Source organism: Bombus bifarius, unplaced genomic scaffold (genome assembly GCF_011952205.1).
Source record: "Bombus bifarius isolate JDL3187 unplaced genomic scaffold, Bbif_JDL3187 scf7180000008286, whole genome shotgun sequence".
Classification (NCBI taxonomy): domain Eukaryota; kingdom Metazoa; phylum Arthropoda; class Insecta; order Hymenoptera; family Apidae; genus Bombus; species Bombus bifarius.
This window is the reverse complement of record NW_022884569.1, coordinates 115,894-138,075: the sequence shown is the minus strand read 5'-3', so window position 1 is coordinate 138,075 and position 22,182 is coordinate 115,894. Positions and strand designations below refer to the sequence as shown.

At 41.3% G+C, this 22,182-nt stretch overlaps 1 protein-coding gene across 8 annotated transcripts in view; it reads left to right on the top strand.

Annotated features, from left to right (window-relative positions):
- The window catches only part of LOC117212207, a 91,993-nt gene that overhangs the window by 28,480 nt on the left and 41,331 nt on the right, over positions 1 to 22,182 (top strand). For 7 of the 8 annotated variants that reach the window (XM_033456782.1, XM_033456777.1, XM_033456781.1 and 4 more), the window contains exons 1-3: positions 10,590 to 10,697; positions 10,807 to 10,860; positions 17,385 to 17,604. In XM_033456782.1, coding sequence (XP_033312673.1) covers positions 10,605 to 10,697; positions 10,807 to 10,860; positions 17,385 to 17,604 — 367 coding nt within the window. In that variant the 5' untranslated portion in view covers positions 10,590 to 10,604. Of the gene's footprint in view, positions 1 to 10,589; positions 10,698 to 10,806; positions 10,861 to 17,384; positions 17,605 to 22,182 lie in introns of those variants that run through there. The other variant, XM_033456779.1, reaches the window with a different exon arrangement.

The following is a 22,182-nucleotide window of genomic DNA, read 5'->3' as shown; positions in this document are numbered from 1 at the left end:
AATATCACTATCATCGATCATAAGTGTTAGGCCACTTACGAAAATTTCAGGAAACTCGAAAGTTATTAGGAAACTACGAGGACCTTTCAGAATTATCATTTCGTTCGAAACGTTGGATCGTAAAGGACCCATATCATGTTCGATATTATAAGAACAATGTCATTAATTTTTAACAAAATTAATTCTCTCCTTGTCTATCGTGTTATGTCTCGTCTTTTGATCGTCATTTCGATCAGTCGCGATATACATATCGTTGTTATTTTGGGTTGGCAACTAAGTGATTGCGGAATTTGTCAATACTGCCTAATGACAAAATCCGCAATCACTTAGTTGCCAACCCAATACTTCTTTGGTTCCGTGCACGCTATGAATGACTCGACGATGTACAATATCTTCGGATTTCGAGCAGACTTCGTAGAGTGTGCTATCTAATTCGTTTTTATCTTCTCCAAACAGAGTCTAGATTAGAAAACTGTCGAGCAGGAGTCTATTACGTTATGCATGTACATATTTCAGTGCTTTGACACAATGACAGTTAGCGCGAATACGCATTCACCGTGGCCGTAGTCTAACACCTAAGACGAGACAGCGACATTTATGAATATTTTTCACGCGCCTTCTTACAGAAGATTTTCATTTTGCGCGTGCTAACGACGAACGAGCAAAACGTGTCCTCGGTGTCCCTTTAACGAGTGTCATTGACCCGGTGGAAAGGTCAGGAAACACGAGAGACGACGTTTTAGCGTAACGCGTCGCACGAGTCGTACCGCACCGATCTCTCGGCTTTTCCGCTTTCAATTTTCTCAGTTGCGCGCGACTTATCGACTCGTGATAGATTCTCGTCGTTTGACGTGTCTTCGTCCATTTACCCGTCACCCATATCGCCTTAAGCTGCGTCCTCACCGAAGCAAAAACGGAGGAACGTTGTGATTTCTTGTGTGTCTTGAAAACTTTGCTGCTTGTTTAATGTTTCCCCGTGTTTCTTCCCGTTTCTGTCCTAACGAATGTTGCTGCTCGTTGCTCGTCTACCAGTGAGGTGATTTGGTGTAGAACGTGTAGGGTGTCAAAGAAATACTCAGCGGTGTTTAACAATATATTTATTAACAATTCTCGCTTTCGACTCTTTACGTGTAACTCTCGATTGTAACCGACGATTCTCACTTATTGGTTACAACTCAACTGTTTTCTTCATCCGATCCGTTTCTTTTTCTCGCCCCTCAATATCCCCACTACGCACGTATTCGTTAAGCGTATGCGACCGTTGCCACGTACGTCCTTTTCCAAATATTCAGCGGAAGGACCGTAGGGATATGGATGACTCGTTAGGCCTATCGGCACTTACGCTTCGGTGATATATTTGTATCGACGAAACCGTTGGAAAGTTTTGTTGTCGAGTGCCGTTACAACAGAAAAATAAGAAACACGCAGCGAGAGGAACGAATGTCTGCGGTGTATAGTTTATTGCCAGGGACAAATGTCGCTTTAAAATCGAAAGGAAACCAGGGATATGGAAATATTCCTCCGACTACGTTGCTTCAGAAACGCAAAGAGTGCCTCTGTATTTATATTAAAAATTCGTCGTTGTTGGTTCAGTGAAGAGACAATTTAAAATAGACGATGTTTTCTTTCGTTATTGGAATAAAGATTAATGGCGCCGCATAATACGTACGTTTGCAACAAGCTCGATTATTCTGTGCAAAATTTAAGATGGAATTTTAACACTTTTTTTTTTTGAATAACGTTTATTAGACCAAGATACATTTTAATACATTTGGGTATTCACAATAAACCATGAATTTTGATAAGATGTGTTAGGCAAAAGTACCGATACGCGACGGTACGACGTAGCTATATTATGTTATGTGTTTACATTTTTTGTGTTTTAATATATTCTTCGGATTTAAGCCGCTGGGGAGCGGAGCTTTTATGTGATTTTGTTCTTTAGTTGTTTTTTCTGTCCTGAAAACTTGGTCGCAAAACAGGACGTGGAATTTTAACACGTTGAAGCTTAGGTGACTCGAACTACCGTTGCAAAACTGTTACTAAGACCTAGAGCGACAACAGACAACGAATAGTCGCTCGTTGTTCGTACAGTGAGGACGCAGCTTTAAGGAAACGCGAACCTCTCCCACCTTTTCTCTTTCTTTGTCCGGTCGATCGAACGATTCCGTTCATTTAAATACCGTTATACCGGAGGCGGTATACGTTTCTTCGTCTGGTCCGACCGTTAGAGGCACTTTCGCTGGAACATCTCTCGCGTCGTTTTTGTATCCGCACGAGAGCGTCGTTCATGATCGACGATAAATCGTGCAGACTTTCCTCGCTCGAGAACGACCAATCTCGCACAGCCTCGTTTTCCATTTTCATTTATGTAGTTTCTGTTTGTCTCGCTGACTCGCGATTCGTCGCGCAACGTCGACACGCGTTCCGTTTTATAACGCAGTCTCATCGTATGGATGGACTCCTATAAAGAAGCGTTCTACGAGCACTGGAAGGAGACGAGCAACGCGCAGGCCAATGACGTGTTTAGCCCGAAGGAAACGAACAAATTTCCACTCCATTATAGATTTCTAAAAGGAGCGGGTAATTAGCGCGCTCGTTAAAGAATCTACGCGACTTTCCTTTTAACGGTCCCCTCGTTTGGCAGACATACCGGCCCGATATCAACGTTTTCTTTCGCGTTGTTAAAACATATTTGTTAATCTTATCGAGAGGGAAAAGTTGTCTCGTTCGTCTTTTTCGTCTGTTCGAATATTATATGGAAACGAACGCTATGTATTATATAGCGACTAGCGAAAGTAGTTGAACGTTCATTATAGTAAGTATGTCTTTTTTATATGCAAAACGTTTTGAAATTTCTTTGCTATTGTAACGAGACGATAGGAGCATAATGCCGGGCAGTTTCGTGACGTTGTTCGTGTTTCCAGTAATCACAACAGGGAAGCAAGTTGGAGAAGAACGATAGACGGTAAATTGCTACAAAGGACAGTGTATTAGGTTGTCCGAAAAGTGTCTTTCTTTCGCAAACGTGTTTTTTAACAACAGTGCACCTTCATACAAACGCGAAACCAAGTCTGTGAAATGTCGCGGTGTTTATCTCTATGGTACACGAAACGAAGGAGACGATAATCTTGTGATTCGCTAAATATTGAAATTCGTAATTTTAACGAAATTGGTCCTCTCGATAGAATCCGGTATTTCTAAAATTCTGAAGCTATTTTCTGTATCACCCTGTATGTCGACGATATTACGAAAACGTGGAAATACAAATGTACGCGTGAAATCTACTTGGACACAAAATCCCGTGAACAAAGATCGCAATTCGACTCTGCTGGAAATAAACGTTTCGTCGTACGTCGTGGTCGTTATGATCGTCGTAATTGAGTCGTTTCGAAAGGCGAAGGATAAAACAAAAGAAACGTTTGACGAGGGTGCGTTTCCGCGAGCAAATCTCCGTCGTCCTCTTGGTTACACGACGTGGGTCACCGTGAATTCATTGCCCGACGAGCCATCTACGAGGAAACAATTTCGCGTCATCCTACTCTCGTCCACGACGATCCAATTTCCGCCACCATTTTGTCATTAAGTCGAGAAAGGCTGCGCCTCTTTTATATCGGCGACGCCGAGGCGGGAAGGAGAATCTAATTTTCGTTGATTGATACAAAGGATGGTACCCAGCCGCGATAACTCGAGGCGGTCTCGATAGACGACCGGGTTACGCGCGCAAAGTGACACCAGTGACACGGTGTCGGTGAGTCATCCAGTGTGTCGAGTCAACGAAAATTCCGTACGCACTGGCTGATCTTTCTCGAGAGCCGGGCTTCCACTAGCTCGCTAGCTTAACGACCATGGTGACGCCTCTCGTCGAATCGAAGATTATTTTTGGAGCGCGAATTAGTCATTAAGAAAGCATGTTTTCGAATATTTCATCTAGAGAAACTTGCATAAAACCGGATGCCAGGGTGATCTGAGTAACTAATAAATAAAAAAGCCACTATTTAACAATTATTTTTCACCGTATTAAGGCGTTTGTCGATAGAAATCTATTCCAAAAAGTACGTCTATGCACTATGTTGAATTATTACGTTTCTTGTGTCTTTAACCGTTTGAGTCCCAGGAGTCTTTGAAAAAACAGCATCGAAAAATCCCGAAATTGTCTTAATCGATTGTGAAGAGAAACAAACGGCGCAATAATGTTCGTCGTATTTGTTATTTTATGAAATACATCTATAGCATTATATATGCGTACTATTAGTCTATAAATATTTCAAGTTTAGTTCAATAAAAATTATTGAGAAGATAACAATGAAACACAAAATATCGTCAGTCGTTCGTAGCGTTCAAATGTATCGGAACTCTTCGATACAAAATCTAAACAGCGCGATCGCGCTGTTTGACATCCAAACGGTTAAGTGCTCTGACCTTATTTTCGTTAGTTTTCGAAGGTATGTTACCGCGTTTTGGTCGCCAGGAAATAAGCTAACATCCCAAAATTGATCGCACTGAATTATCATATCTATCGTGATTTTGGAATCTGCGTTATAATAACCTATAAGAAGCTGTAAATGCAAAAAACGTGCAAAGCAGCGTATTTTCTCCCCGCGTTAAACCCACCAAAAACTGTTTAGTTTCTATGAGAAGTTTCCTCTCCAAATATTAATGCAAGCAGCACGTTTGCAGAACGTGTGTAACGTTTGCACAAGTGGCTGTTCATTTCCTTTACGGACAACGAAAAGCCGGGGAGCCGTTAATTCAAACGGAGAAAGGCGTCGTGGGTTGCTAAACGATGAACAATAAACGTGACTCACGGGCCGACTGGCCGTTTCCTTTATTCGCGAGTGAACCGTTCCAGAAGCGAACTCTCTCCCTCGACTCGGCCTGCAACTTTTAATTAGTTTGACCTCTGATACGGTCGATACGGGATCTTTAAGAAGACGCTCAATTTCTAAGAAAGTTCCAACGATCTTATCGATTCGATTCGAACATTGCACGACGATTTAGACAAACTTATCAGTTTCGGAATCGGAAAATTCTTCAAACGCGGTATAAAATAATCTCTATGTAGTGATAAATGAAATTTAGGTGAACTCGATGATGTAAAGCGTGAAAAGATAATTTTAATAACGATGACGTTGATCGATACCCAACGTACTACCGACCTTTAAAATTGCTTTTCCCGTAAGATGTAGAAAATGTGATTTATCACGTACATATTCTTCGCCTGTAGTCTTTATTCGTTTAGATTTCAAAAGACGGTGCCTCGAGCTCTCGTTGAATCTGTCGGGATTCGTTGGATCGTGGGTGGCGTAGCGATTTACATAAAATCGTGGTCCTCGAGACTGGTACGTGGGCGGTCCATCGAATGCTTGAATTCGATTTGAAAAGAGACCATCGCGTCAGACTTTTGAGTCGTGTCTAGCATCTCTAAAGACGCGATCATCCAGATACTAGCGTTTCCGGTACCTACACTCCAGCGATAAATTTCGATTATCCGATTCGGTGTCTCCCTCTATTATCTAACCGTTCGTCGATGGAACGTTCTTCGAATTTCTGACAGGTCAAATTTATTTCGACTTCGCAGCGGGCTACGCTGCGTTACTCGTTTCGTTTGCCGGGAATAATCCGAAGATAATTCTTGGCCGCGTGTTATTCGATCGGAGGTCAACGTACCTCGAGTTAAGAGGTATTAACGATACTCAAACAATTCGACATCTACTTGTAAGTATGGTCGAACCTCGAATCTCAAGGGAAGATCTAAGACCTTTGAATTGTGAGATCGAAAGATAAATGGATGCTTTGTTCAAGGATTAGTATTTTTCGTATTGTAACGAGTCGAAGGAAGACAAATACAATTTTTACAGGTCAGCTGTTTATCCATAAAAATAAATAACGTTTGTAAAAATAAATAAGAGCGAGGAGTATGGTGGATGCAGATTGAAATACGATTCAGCAGGTGGTCAGACTTGAACTACAGACGTGAATTTCGATCACACAGCTTGGCCTTCTTTAAATTCGAGCACAAAATCCGTGGCAACTAATTATCGAGATTAGTTTCTTCGTATAATAACAAAATAATTTCAATCCTCGTCTAAATCGTTAAAAGATATTGCCAATGGATTATTAGGAAAAACGTTGTAGCTAATAATTTAGCTTCTTTGTGCAATGATAAAATAATTTCAGCCAAGTTTATATCTCGACGTATACAGATTCTGATAGTGGAGCGAAGAGAAGAAGAGTTTTGGCAGATTCACACAGTATTTTACAAAGAAATTTAACCTGAGCCAATATGGACTGAAAATTCGTAAGCTGGTTCGATGCTGGTATCGGTCGCAACACTGCGATAGACCGGTCTCTAATTTAATTTGCTGTTATCACGAGTACGCCCTTCCTCGTTTCTCCCTAGAGATCGTCTTACTTATCGATCTGTCGGTCAATTTCCTAAATGACTCTTTCTTTCCAAGATGCGTGTGCACGCTGCATCGAGGCGGTGACTCACGTTCGTCCGAATCGACGCCATGCGTTTCTGTAAATCTCTGAAAACGTCCAAGCAAGCTGGAGTGGAAGAAGGGGCGTGAGCGCCCTCGTGAAATATCGTTGAACGCGAACGAACAGTTAGGGTTTCGCGGTAAATGAACCTGATATTGTTAGAACTAGCAGAGTGGTCAAAGTGACCGGTTTATAATTCTTCTTGGAAATTTCGTAGATTCACTACGATGTATTTTTAAGAACTTTTTTAAATGATCTTTTACGAGGTATATGAACAAAGACTCGTTTTCATTTTCTTTATATTATACATATCCTTTTTAGCATATTGTTCATTTTAATCTCTCCGGCACGTGTTTTATACTTCAGTCGTCAATTAGTAAGTGGTTTTTCAACTTCGATTTAATATTTGTATTTCTGGGTCACACGGCTCTCGATGCACGTCCGTGTAATAATTACTTTCTTTTTTTTCGTTTTGCATCAGTTTCTCTAAGAGAATGAACGTTTTATAAAATAATGAACATGCTATAGTACGACTATACCTATATTACTATATTTTCATACACACATATATATACATATAAAATAAATACCCGAGAATATCAGAAGTTGAATTATAAATACACGCACTAGCGATGCCAAGTACATATAATACGCGGTGTCTCTTTTATTGCAAGCGATCGATACATCACATCATCTTTTATCGTTTTCTATAAATCAGCCTCGACAAATCCACTTTAAAATAAAACAAAGCGCAACAAGTTCGTTCCTTTGCTTTCCAATTTGCCTCGGACAGAGATGAACTATTTTAGAGCGTCACGAATGGCATGAAAACTGTTCTCGGTGAACGATGGGGTACACGTGATCGTTGTCTTAATTCGTTTCGCTGTGAAAACGGACAGACGGCTGGGTGTTACGCAATTAAAGTCGCGTTTCAAACGAGCGTTGTCGCGTGCATCGGCAAAGTGCGTCCAGACAATGACAGCGTGTGGTTGATGGCGGCGTTGGTAATGACTGGCGTTGCTAGGCCAAAGGAATAGAAGAAGAATGGAGGAGAAACGTCGGCTAGGCTTCTCTTCTCGTCTCTGTGTACCGCTAAAAGAAATATGTCAACCGTTCTAGCGCAACAAGAGGAACGATGCACAGGTACGGAGAAACGAATGGCACACGGGCCTTGTGCCATGGCGCATCATCCGCCGGTATTGCCTCTTCTTTTGTTCCTTTCCACCGAATAATCACGAATACCATGAAAAACCAGTCGCAATTGCTTCCTCTCCCGACTTTTCTCATTTCCCGATGCGCCTTTCTTTCCACTGAAACGGGATTAACGTTGGGCGTCGGCTTTCAAATTCTTCTCCTCTCCGTCTCTTCGCTTCCGCCAATTATTATTACTTGCGGCCATGTTGTTCCCTCTTGACGTTGTTGTCAACTGGATACGTTAATTCTGTCCGTTTGAAAGTGGTCGCTACTCGAAAACGTCGTTACGTAGAGGGACGATGAAATATCACGTTAAAGAAGATTCTTGTTCGCTATGTAACTCGCTTCTTGTTGAGGATACGGAAATCCATACTGTAACCAGTAGCGGATATAATCGTTTGGGTGCCTGTTGCTAATAATCACTCGCTCCTGGCTGAAAGAAACAGAAAGATCGCTATAAATCGCAACTATTAGGTTGTCCGGAAAGCGTCTTTCTTTTACAGACACGTCTTTTACAACGATGCATCTTTATACAAACATGAAACCTAATCTGTCGAACATTGTAATCTTTATCTTGATAGAACAAAATGGATCATACGTAATTCGATAAAATCATATAAAACGGAAAATGTTTTGTAGCCATTATTTCCTTACAAAACAAAAGAAACTTACCTAATAGTTGGTTGCACAGGTATGCACGAATCAATATCCGGAGTATCTGTTATAATATTTAATAAGTAAAACGAATTTCTACTTAGGTTATATTACAATTATGTTGGTAAAAATATAAATTTGTATAAAAATCTGTGTAACTATCATCTGGTAAAGTTATCTGACCTAAGATGACGAAAGGTGATTTTATCGAAGGCAACTGGATCGTGTGCTCCTCCAAGTTTCATGCTGTATGTTATCGTATTTCTTGCGATATGGAATTACGCACGGCTGGTATACAGCGGCATATAACAAATTCGATAACTCGTGAAAAGGATTCTGCTTTATTTCCAGTAGAATCGTCTACTTGGAAGACGAGGCAGGAAATGTCGATTCGACGAAAGAAAGATAGATCCTTTGGTTTGAATTATGAAACGAAGGTAGGAAACGAGTCGATAGGTGGAAAAAAAAGGAAAAGAAAAAATAGAGGAGTTGCATCGGTCGGACGGTATCTCCGATCGAGAGGTTCTTTAAGCGTAGAAGAACCACGACCACAACTATTTTCTACCACGCTTTCATACCGAGGGACGAAAATACACCCGATGGTACTCGTTTCAGAGCAGACGTTTCTTAAATAAGCAACTGCACGGGAAAGTCCCTTCGAAAGGAAGAAATGCACGCTCCTTCTCTCCACTTCCGGGCGAAACGACTTCGTTTTGGAACAATCGTCCCTCGCACGAATTTAGAACGGCTGACGAAAGCATTTCGAACGCTTACCATAGGAAACTTTTACGTATATATCGTGCGCGTTGTCTACGATATTTTAAAATTTCATTCTTGTCCTAACGAAACACGGAAATCATGATCATATTGGTGAAATTTGAAGCCAATGCGAAAATGTATATAGGAATTGCGAAATATTCATCGCAAACAAGTAAACGAGAATGCCACTGAAATCGGTAGAAGCTTGCAAATAAGAGGAAAGGAACTTATTGGGCGATTTAATAGCAACGACTGTTGGTCAAACACAGATTATGGAGATACCCCTTAAAGAAGAATGAAATAGCGTTCAATCGTTCGAACGCGAATTAGCGTGCACAGCTTTTTGCCAACGTGTTCCAGCGAGCGGTTTCCTCGTTTGTCGCAATTTCGTCGACGAAGAACAAAGCTGTTTACGAGCGTAAAAACTACGGGACGTTAAAAAATTGCATTTCGTCGCGAACAGTTCCTTCCAACGTCGACTTGTTTCATTTTTTGCTCTGTTTGCAGAAGAGCGATGCACGCCGTGGATATTTATAGCCAGCCACAAATATGAGAGGCACGGAACACGAATTATGTCGGTGATCCCTTTTTTCCCTCTCTTTTCTCCTTTTTTCATTTTTTCCCTACCTTTTTTGCTCCTCTTTACTCCATCCCAGAATTAACCGGATCAGCACAATGTGCACGCATATCGCACGTTTACGCTCGCGTTCTGACCCGATGTGTTTTAACGTTGCCCGGTACCATGCCGTTCGTTCACTCTTTATAAATAGACGCTTTAAATTCTGTCGCGTCCGGGCGTGGCAGCCCGAGATCTACGAGGATCCTAGACGCGGAATAGATCACTCGTCGCGATCCATTCATTAGACGTTAACAGCCTGTTTCCCCCTGTTTTTCTTTCTCCAACACTCACCATTTACCTCGTTTTCCAAACATTTTTCCGAATTACGATTCTACGTTGAAAACGATTCACTTTCGCACCAGTTTCTGCTTCGTAAAACGGTCGTTTCTTTTATTTTAATATTTTTAGAATTTTCGTAAAATTTGGTAGTTTAACGTGTTATTTACCCACATATTATTTTTACTTTTACGATTAAAATCGTTGTATGATTTGTAATATTTACATTTAACGCGCCGTGAGTTACTTACTTTTTTTAATTACGTTTGTATTCGTTTAGATTCGTTTTCATGTAAAAGTGTCGTTATACCCGAACAGTTTTCGTAGCTTGGAAATTTGAAAGGAACTAGGCGCTGAAACGACCTGGTTTCGTAGCAATTTCAGCTTCGCCAAAGTCAATTTGGTACCTCGCTTGACATTTTCCAGATTCTCCTGAAATCGAGAATAATTGGACTGTTTATTTAAAAATGTAGTCGCGCCTAGACCAGCCGAGTTTTCCCAGCCGTTTGAAATTTTCAATGAAACTAGGCGTGAATTGTCGCGGAGACTTCCTGCCCTATCGCGATGTTACGTAAATCAGACGGGATTCTCGGCGCGACTACACTGTGCAATTTACATGGAGCCGCGCACCGGTGCAGCACCGTTTCTAGATCCGACGTATTTTATCATCGTGGAATTCGTGTCGGTTTTCAGGCAAACAAGATTCAGGGTACTTTAGTTTTCTGAGATTACTTAGAATTAAAGCTATCTATATACATATGTAGTCAGCGTACTTCTCTATTTATTTGTCATGTTGATCTTTGGCGTTCTTTTTGCAGATATTCGGGGCACGGCAACACGAACCGTACCTGCCATGTCGGTTCCTATTTAAGGTAAGCACCGATCATTATTTTTTGTATGTTTTAAAACGGAGCTTTAAACACGCATTAAACATTTCCGGCCACACTGGGCTGATAGACTGCGCAAAACAATTGGGGAATCGTTATTACGACTGGTTCTATCGTATCAATTAAACGAACAGAAGTAAAAGAGTCTTGTGGCCTTGATAGGTTGACATGTTATTCGTGTATACAACAAACGCCCATCATGTCACGCGTCTGTTATAATAAAAATTGACTTTAAGACAACCGTTAAAAGAAACGTGCAGCTACGAATAACGAGTAGCTTGTGGATATTTATGGAAATTTGTATTTTTACGAGCACGATCAAAGAAATAGAACTGAAGTGGTTCTTTTACGTTTATCAACTATTATAACCAGTAATTTACTTTGCATATTTTGTTTTATCTGTATTTCCGTGTTACGAATATTCCCTACATTTTCTCGTTTTTCGTATTTCTCATAAAAATATAAATGTCCACGATCTATCGATAGCTGTAAGAAGGAAGACGACGAAACGAAAATCGACCCCTTGGTTGCCTTGCGCGGTGCATTATTTAAATTTTATTCCTAGTCTTCGAAAATCCACTAACGTTTAATGCTACCTATCTCTGGATGTTTGAATCGAACGAACGATAAGATCGCTGCATCACGGTGGATAAAAGCAGTAATCGGATAAAGGTGAAATCCAAAGACCGTTTGAAAAATTCCGAAAACCTTGGACTCTATTCAAATCACTCCGGGAATGTACGTATATTTCCCAAGCGATATCGTCCGAATTTTCCAAGCTTCCAGCCACGATCGTAGGAAGTCGTCGCGCGTAACCACGCGCATTCGCTGTCTCGTTCGCCATAAAATTTATACAACGTAATCTGGCTACAGGCGATAACGCTTATCGTCGTTCTGATCTTAATTACGGATTACGTCAGCGGACAAATTGGTTTGCGGTGAACGCAGAATCCATCGAATATCAGTTCCGTGTTTAGCGTAGTGTACCGCATCGTGACAACGCTCGACGTAATTCCTCGTCGAGAATGAAGAAACAAAAGGACGAAACGTGAAGTGGCGGAAAGGAGAAAACGCGCTACGATGGGTATATTGTTCTCGACGACCGTAAAAGGCATCCGAGGAGGATGGCGCTTCGCATCGGCTCATCGTGGCTGGATACTTGAACGATGAGGGAATCGATGCTCGTTATATATGGTTGTGAGTTTGTGATTGTTCGACAGAACCGGAAGAGTGCAATTACACGAACGTTCGGCGTAAAAGTGACTCGAACGAATACCTTCCTGAAATGGATGCGCAAATCTTGCGTAATTCCATCGTCGTTGATGCACGATATACTTGCAGGGATGGGCACGTAACCGTAATCATTTCGATTACTCCAAAGAATGGATTCAGTCGAAATGACGGGTTTCGGATGTCCTCTTTTCTTTTCGTTGTTAAAAACATACGGCACTTTGGAAGATATTAAGGTCGGCTTGTATCGAGATATAAACGATCGTATTTCATTATCGAGATCGACAAGAATGCAACGAGTACTTGTTCCTAATGACGAGTCTGAAGCAATATGTTCGTGGATGAATGCTGTGAATCAGATTTGAAGAAAAAGATGTATTCTAGGAGGATTATGTACAGCAAGCTGATATCTTATATTTCATAATCAAAGATGTCTGTTAGAGGTAAGAGTTTTTTCCAAAGTAGAAGAAAGAAAGAAAATAGGTAAGAGAAAGTTATAAACGTAAGAGTAAATTTGAAGATTTCACTTTTTGGCGTTTGACAACGCAATTAAGTCTTGGCGAATTGTAAGTCAGATTTCCTGCTTTCTCTTCGAATGCGAAGGACTTCTTCCACGGCGCATGGTTAATTACCCTCAGCTTGTACAGCCTCCGAATGTCCCCGAAAACTGTAATTACGAGCGACGTTGTAACGAACGGTTCGACGCGAGTTACTCGGCGAGACGTAGGAGGCGAATCGAAAGTCTGTGTCAAGGTTAATTAATAAAGAATTAATAACGAAAAATTCCTTGACGGCGATCGCCGTGCCAGCCTCGAGAAACTTTTGTTTCTACGATCGCTCGAAAACTTTCGTGGCTCGTATTTGGAAAAAATGTATCGTCATTAGGGCGTGTAAATGGTTGACTGAGTCAGACACGAACGAAAGTATCGTTTTATCGGAGGAAACTGTGGTTTTCGTTTTTTTCAAATAAGAAAGTTAACGGCTTGTCAAACTAGTTAAATCGGTTAAAAATATCCAATGCGTGCTAAACTTACACCATAGAAGATAGGAACAAACGTGAGTGTATTAACCTTCTGAACTCTTATAGCTTAGATCATGTTGCAATAGGAGGATTTTAATTTCTATTCCTCTTCGTGCAGAACAGGTTTCAAGAGATTGGTTTGGAATATATATATATGTCGGAGATGAAAGGACACCGGGGTCTCCCCTCTGGAACTTCGGGAAAATCTATAAAATTGTAATTAAAGTCTACAGCTGTAATTAAACAATTTGCCGTCATTCTACCCAATTGTATTTATTTGAGATTTGTGACAATGAGCTTGGGCTCAAGGCGACAATCAGTCGCCGAACGTAGCCGCGCTCCGTCTAACAAAAGTATGGAGTAATAATATAGCTCTCATTAAAAGAAATACCCGTAGAGGTACTCGACGGTAAACATTCCAATGGTTCCTTCGGGCAAAATGATTACCAGATGTCGATGCAGCTACACAGCACAAGTTCAGCTAGCCTGAGGACCCGCTATAAACCTTAGGATTTTGTTAATTAAGGTTCGTCAAACGGACAAGCAGTCTTTGTCCCAAATTGATCAATTAACAGCAACGTCAATTTCCCTCGCTTCCCGAATGAAGACATCTCTCCACGAATCCGAGGATTTCGTGTTTTTAGACACACCCCATCATAGTTTTCCTCGACAGCGTCACCGTGACGGAAAGTCACTCTCGTTGGTGTACAAGCTCTTGGACTAGTTAACTAACGTCTTGCTATCTCCACGCTAGGTATCAATTCCAACTTAGACTTCGACGAAGGAATAAGCCTACTAACCCGTTGACCGCGGATTCGTTGTTGGACCTAGGATCATTGTCATTAGCTTCTCGAATGTCTGATTACCGCGGTTACTTGTCAAATTCTGTAGTAGTCGTATTTACACTAGTTAATGTCTTCTCCATTGCATAGCAACCATGTGTAGTTCAAATGAGGATTCGTTTCACGCCCCTAACCCTAATCATAATGAGAACTCGACATATATATATAAAATATTTTATTACGAATTACAAATATTCTCTCTTTCTCTCGTTTCTTCTTTTCTTTTCTTTTACTCTATTCCACGTTACCTCACACTCTTCTATAAATTGTGCTATTATTATAATACGTACCACTGGTTACTTTTGTTATTATTTTACTATAATTATCAATTTTTGTTGCCACTAGTGCATATTATTATCAAAATTATTACTATTATTCTGATTTCGTTCGTTGTTTGTATCATCATGTTACTCCGCGTAATTATCCTGCTCCTCGTTTAATTTTACTCACGTTACGTATATTGTTTCACTTGCGTGACTGCCATTCGTAATATTTGTATGAAAGGGTCCATTCCATTAACCAAAGCAAATAAATTAAATTTAATTATATTATAGTACCGAAATTGCTTAAACATTTCGGTATTTTAATGTGATGACAACAAGTATCAGATATACATTTAAAAAATAAATTAAGTAATACTAATAGCGCTATACTAGAATCACACTGTTAGTATTTTGTTCGTGAAATACCCAAAGGTGTCTATCGATGCGTCAAATTCCAAGAAATTAGTATTAGAGTAACGAGTTAATTCATCGTCCTCGGTCAACAGGTTAAGGAAAAGGAAGATCGTTGACTCTTCACGGCTAGCGTATAAGTGAATTTGAGAGAGTATGAGTATGAGAGAGAAAGAGAGAGAGAGAGAGAGAGAGAGAGGACGGAACAATTCCGGGCAGCCCCGAATCTTGGTGTGGGTTGCGCTTTAATCAAAGCGGGTGACGCTAATACCAAGTGTTAAAGTCGTTGCATCGGCGACATAGTTCATGGCAGCTATGTCAAGGTCGTGGCAATCTCCCGGCTTTATCTAACGAATCTAGCTCGATTAACGTTTGCAAGCCTTTGCTGCTCTTTCATTGTAAACGCTTGCATAAAAGCGTCGACACTTTCACCTCATCAGCTATCCATAGACTCGTAACAATGTGAACGAGTCAATCTGAGTATAAATTTCAATGTAGATGCTTCATCGAAGCTAATTCGGAGGCGAAAAAAAAGTTAAAAATACAAGATCGATCCAGTGAAATTTTAAACGTCATCCTTTGTGGAAAACGATGGTTGGACGACAAAGAGCGCTTAGCCTTTAACCTTTATCAGCTGCTCTGCAAACAAATCATGTTTCAACGGACGTGCGCTATTCCGCAGGCAAAACTGACGATTTACAAAAGCTCAAAGGCAGCTCGGTAAACATATCCACCCTTCGTTGCCTTAGGAAGATCAGATACCGTGCAAAGGTTTAATCCCTTAAAGCCTACGTTTCTCTCGTCCTGCGTGAAGAAACGAAAATCACTGAAGGAAAACACAAAGAACAAAATTTTCGTTGTTTTTCAGATTCTAATATCGCTTTGTGAATAAACAGGAAAATTTCAATATGACGTAAATGGAAATGAGAACAGTTTATCAGGTTCACAGAAGTCTTTTAAACATAGTCGATAAGTTGACAGAGTTTCACGGAATTCAAAGATGAGCAAAATTTTAATATCTCCGATGTTGCATCATTACGAGGAATATTTCGAAATTTTTAAAGAAGGCCAACATCACACGAGAAAAATACGTTGTGCCATTTCGAATTCTAAATCTTTAGCTGGCAGTATATAAAAGAGATATAAACAATAGAAAGCATAAAATATCCAAGACATGGTTCTACTCAGAATACTACACGTATATCGTTTACTCCAACAATTAGAATAATCAAGTCACTGTCAGAAACATATCAGTTACTGTCTCCGTGAAACAACACGACCTTAAGGTAACACGTGGAAACCGTCACCGTGTCATCAATGCCGCGCCTATTTCCGGGTCACCGTGACATTACCATCGTCCTCGCGGTCAGGCTCGACCCACGGCCGAAGCGGAGAAGGATACCAGAAGCGAAGAGAAGAGAAACGCGGATGCAGCGGTCCGCGCTGGGGGATTTAAAAGGCCCACCGTAAAAGGTGTAACGCAAGCCTGTAACGATACCTTAACGAGAACCGGCAACGATAATTTCGCCCGACAACCTTGCACATCCCGCGGCGCTGCACGCGGATCCGACGTGGTCGTCAGCTGTGCGAAGGTCAGGGTCATCCGGCAGCCGAGGGTGCAATCGATGCACGATACCGCCGCCCCTGCACCCCTCGCTGGCTGCAGTTACCATGGAGACCATCTCCTGACCCATTGCTACAGAAAGAGAGAGAGAGAGGGGGAGAGAAAGAGTGTCGTTCTGTCGACACGCAGAGGCTGCATCGGCTATTCGTCTCTCCGTGAGAGTGTACCGCGCAGACAAGGAACCTAAGCCTACATCGACACGTACCAAGAAACACGAGGAAGAGGAAAGAGGGATCACCACGATGTGACAGTGACGAGCGTGCGACGCTTCCATGACCCGTCTTCGCTTCTCACCCTTTTCTTGTCCGCCGTGAACGGAAAATCGGTCAGGAAGCTGAGTACCCCATCCTCGAAGTTCGTCAACGAGCTTCGTCTGGATTCTTCAAAGCGTTCAACCGGCCTCTCGTTGGCAATTTTGGTCTTGACAAGCTCGGTGGAGGCACGACCTGTGACCTTGTATCGTGAAACACGAAGACGAGCCGTGACAGAGGAAAGTGAAACGCAGTGGACGCAGTGACATAATAGTGTGTCGTAGGGCGGATCGTTAGGTTGACGTTCGAGACGATGTAACGACGTTGGTAGTTACGAAACGACCGAACGAACGTATCCGAGTTCACACGAACTGTTTCTTTCAATTCTTCACGGCTAGGGTTAGGTTAACGTTGGTTCGTTTTCGTTTATGGTAGAGCGGGATAATATTACGCGGATGAAAAAGAGAAGAGACGCGTGCTCGGTGGTTGAGCAACGAATTCGAAACTTGTACGTTCCCAGGGGAACCGGTCGCCGGGCAGAGCGCGTGGATATGGTAACGAAGCATTGTGCAAGGTCGGTATGAACGGAGACTAAGGTCAGCTGGTACAGATCGATATCCCGAAATTGTCTCGGCATAGTTGCCTCGTACGCGCGCCGCTTGTGAGATCAGTGGTGCTTCGGGGGGCGGCGGAAATAGTGCGGGAGCGTGTTCGAGCGAGAAAAAATTCGGCCGATCGTGGAAAACGAAAGACGGGAGGATGGATGGCTGGAAGAGCTGGAAAAGGGCGGAGAATTCGTTTCTCACAGCATGGTATCAACGTGTCACAGAGTCTTACGTGGCGACATGGTTCTTCGGGGTGTTTCAGACCAGCAGGATGTCGACGAGCACCGCCACCGGAGGTGGAGGCGGCGGCGGGGGAGGAGGAGGTAGTGGTGGCGGCGGGGGAGGGGTCGGAGGTGCCCTGACATTGATGGGCTGCGTCAGGGAAGCGTCGCCCCCGCCGCAGAATCATCAGAATCAACATCATCGAACGCACGGCCTCGGCGAGTACTCGGCACAAAACAGCGTCGATCCGCTACCAAAAGGTTCGTTTGCATTACTAATTCTATTTATTTAGTGACTAGAGTTAGTTTAAATCGGTTTAAATATTAGTTTGGTGCATATGGAAATTTTATCTCGGTTTGTAAATAAAATTTTAGCCGCGTGTAGCTTTCTTCAAACGTCGTATATTTAATCGACGTAATTTTTACACGTTTTAATACACTTCCAATGAGTAATTGCTGTAGCTCCGTTTCAAAACTGAAAAATTCGTGGAACAAAATTGTCCGGTTATTTTCTGGATACATTTAATTAAAGTAATTTCTGCGTAATTTAATCCACTTCTCCAGGTAGTAACTCTATATGTATAGTTTCATTATTTCAAATTTATAGAAATTGTCAGCTTTAGAATGGAAAAATTCACGCAACAGAGCTGTTTGATTATTTCTCAGTGGGAAGGTGAAAATGAACTTCCATAGGACTTTCAAAATTTGTTGACTAGGTATCATACGGTAGGTGATACCGAAAATTGAAAACTCTCGATCGATCGAAGCATTGCGACGAATGTTTGGTAGGATAAATTAAGGTAAAATTGCGTGCTCACGGCTACGGTCTAGACGGTAGCATTCGGAAAACGACGTTTCACTCGAAGATCGTATTTTCAAGGTCTCAGACGCGGATTACAACGTCGCGTCGCGGCGAAACGAGCCGTGCTATGAAAAACGGATTTACGTAAACGATACATTCTCTGCGGTCCCGCTCGACTGTCCTATCGATTTCACAATTTTGTCCGCGATCTATCAGAGGAACACGAGTAACGTTTATTCCATCGTACATCGACAAATATTGTACATTTTCATTATCATCCATAAATCACACGACACCTTCAAGTAGTACGCTTGAAATAAGCATATTATAGGCAATGCTCGATTTCATTTAAGCGAGTAATTGGATTGGATTGGAAGCAAAAATTGTCTAAAAAGTTGTAGTTCTTTTAATGTTATGCTTGAATCGATAACTATAATGACCCTTAAACGATTCGTTTCTTTCTATATTGCCAAAACAACGAAAAGTTGTATAAAATAATTAAACCGTTCAACTAGAAGATAAACTCGATATCCACATACATCGTCGCACAAAAATATACAGACAATTTGAGTTCTATGAAACTTCATCGCGGAAGTAAAGATTGGATTCGATATTCGGCGAAAATAGAAACGAACGCGAGTTAAACGAAAAGCGTATTGAATCGCGAGGCGGAAACGGTAAAAGCGAGGCAGGCCCGCAGCGTTTCGAAAACGCAGTTTAAGTTAATCGCTAATCACGCGGCCGATTGAGATATTAACTTACGAGTTAATCTACCCCGGAGCCTCGTAATCTACCGGAGGCTAATGAAAATAAAGAGGTCGTTGGACCCACTCGGAAACGCAACGTCCCGAGTAACGGCAACGAAGTCACGTTCCTCCAACGACAATGAATAAAGGGCACTCTGCTGGATTACCCTTTAATAACTCGTTGCGACCGTGTCCATTATTCTCATTCTCGGAGCACGCTCAGCCGTTCAACGGAACCAGAAATCTCTTACCGGAAACTTTCACCTTAATCCCACCATCTTTCTGCTCCAACAGAAACTTTTCGCGTGTTTTCTAAATCCCGCCCGAGATGGCTTGCACGCGATCGATCATCGTCGTGTATCGTAATACCATGATTACTGGAGGGAATTTCTTTTTAAACGCGACTTCCGCCCATGAGTCGCGAGACACTTGCTGGTATTGAACGCAAACCTCGGTAAGATACATCTTTAATGAAACCTTCAGAACGTTGTATAATTTAGTTTTCCTTGTGATACGCGCGATTAATTAATATTCATTTCATTTTGAAATTGAAAAACTTCCTGGAGAAGGTTCTGTAGATTTATGGTAAACATGTAGTTGCGAATTGCGTCGATTAATACGTTGAAAATTGTGCTTCCGTTGAAAGAAATATATTATACGATGGTTCTATACGATCACCTGCAGAGAAGATAATTACACCACAATTCGTGTTCCATTTCTCCATACAGCAAGCACCGTAGTTTTCGAGTGTATTTTGTAATTGAATAGTTCTATTATTACAAAATATTTCTCTGTTTTATAAATATAAAAAGAGCAAGATTTTTTAATCCATTACGATTATCAATTCAAACATAGAAAATATTAAAAAAGACTAGAACTCGACTATCCAACGCGATTCGTTTAATTGTCTCTTGTACCTATCTTGTCCAAAGGAATTCCTCCATTCTTGCAACTCGAAGTCTTTCGCATTTGGAATCAAACGAGTTTTACCTGTCCAAAGCTGAAATATAGGCGCACGATGACTGTAAAGTGATTGACGAGTCGGTGAAACGAGATCAGCGGACTCGTGCAACGTATAAAACGCCTGCGGATTATCCGGTCGATTCGAAGTCGAAATTAGGCAAACCGTGGTTACGTAAACGGCCGTGGTACACCGTTGCTTCGGTTCTATCCGGAGAACGTAGAAAACAGCTGTTTTTATTGGCTACAGACACAGGCTACGTCGTGCGATTCGCGCGTGACGCTATTTTTCACGGTTGAGCGATGTCGTAGTAGCTGATGCGTGAAGAATATACTCGCAGAGAGTGTCAAGTACATGCGAAACAGCCGGCCGTTTTTTTTTTTTTTTGCTATCAACGTTCCCTTTTGATCGTTCGGCAATTTTTCATAGAATTATTGACAACCGAAAAATTTTCAGCAATAAGAAGGCACCTTTGATATTTCAAGCGTATTTGAATTGCTCAGAAGTCACGTTGATCAACTCCGTACATTGTAACGTTGACAAATATAACGATCGCAAATTTCAACGAATCTTGGAATGGAATCGTTACGATTTCTTTTTTCCAGGTACAGTAAAAAAATATTCAGATGGAGCAGAGGATATCTTGATTCTCTCTTAAAATGCAGCTTTCGTGATAATTTGACTTATCGAGTTTCAACTTCAACCAAATATCACATATACGTTAAACTGATACGTCGTTCAATAAAATACAAAAAGTACATTTTCCTCGGACTTTTGCTTAAACTTCGCCACCAATACGTCGTGCCTCGTACCCTCGAGTGTTATTCGACGTGGAGGATATCTGATCCGTGGAACGACAACGTGCACCTATTAACAGAAAAGTATCGAGTTTCCTTGCAACCTTACTTTTTAAACTTTGTTCGGGTAGAAGTTGTCGTCGAGTGCGATCGAGACGTTGAATCGAGTGGGAAATTTGGTAAAGGAAGGTGGTGGCCAGTCGATATTGTGCAAGAACACGCACACGGTTATTTACAGAATCGGCGTAACTAGGCCATGGCCAATCGTGGAATGAATGGCCACTCGAACGCGCGTATTAAGTTACTCCGTGGCGCGGAGCTTACCCAAGAATTATAGGATTTCCAATTATGCGCAGATACTATCCGCGACTTTCGTGCTCGTTTACCAGTCTGCTGGAATAGATTAAAACGGTCACGCGCGCGTGAAAGCGCACAAAAAAGGTGACAGCTTGGGATCGAAGCGTCGCGTAATTGCCGAGTGAAATTCTCGCGGAGATGCGGTCGTCCCGAGACGACACGCGCTGATAACGTTCGATGGAGTCGTTATACAGTAGTTCATGAAAGTATTTGAATACTTATCATAGAAAACCTGATTGTACTATCGCGTTACATACAGGCGGTGACCGTGTATCTGTACAAGATGCTTTTTCGTTAAACATAGAATTGCTTTTCGAATATTTAACGTATTACTCATATTATTGATTACACACTCGAAGAGTTAATGGGCCACACTTTCACGATACGCGTGTATCGACGTAGCCCACAACTCTGAAAATTAAATGTCACGGCTTATGAGATAAAACAAAGGACACGAGAGAAACGTGTTAGATCGCTGAACGAAAAATAAATAATTTCTTCAACATGGATCTGGAAAAACGCGATTATCAGTTTATTTCTACCTTATAAGGACTAGTAGATAGGATATCATATGGCAGAAGCGTATCTTATCGATGGTTACCTTGGTTCTATGTTATCGAATTGTCAAGTTAGTAAGGTTTATACCGTTATGCGCGATTGACAAAACCGTGGAAAATTTATCTGGATGCAATTCTACGAGGATTTTGCAGACTTCTTTGGTAACTTGCATGTTGCCTATATTCAGGAACACATAACTGTAACCATTTCGATTCTTTTGTAAGTAACGATTTTAGTTAGAAATGTTTGAAATAGAAGTTGCATAGCTTTATAGAGGAACGTAATTTGACGTAATTAGTTTTCTCTGAAGATCAATACGTAAATGACACATAAAGATCAAACACTGTTTTATTTCTTCTTTAACGGGAAATCATATGTTTTTTATTGTGGTAAACGACGCAACAATTTCCATAAAAAAAAGTGTTAATATATCGGTTTAGAAGATATTTCAATTTCAATGTAACATTTATTTAAAGCAATGTAATTTACACATCCTAAACTAGTGATATTTTTATGTAAACAGACTGATACATTTTTATAGAGAACGACGAGCTATGGATTTACACTGTAAAAGATAAATAATACTATCAAAAAATAAACAAGCTTGATTTTCGTGTG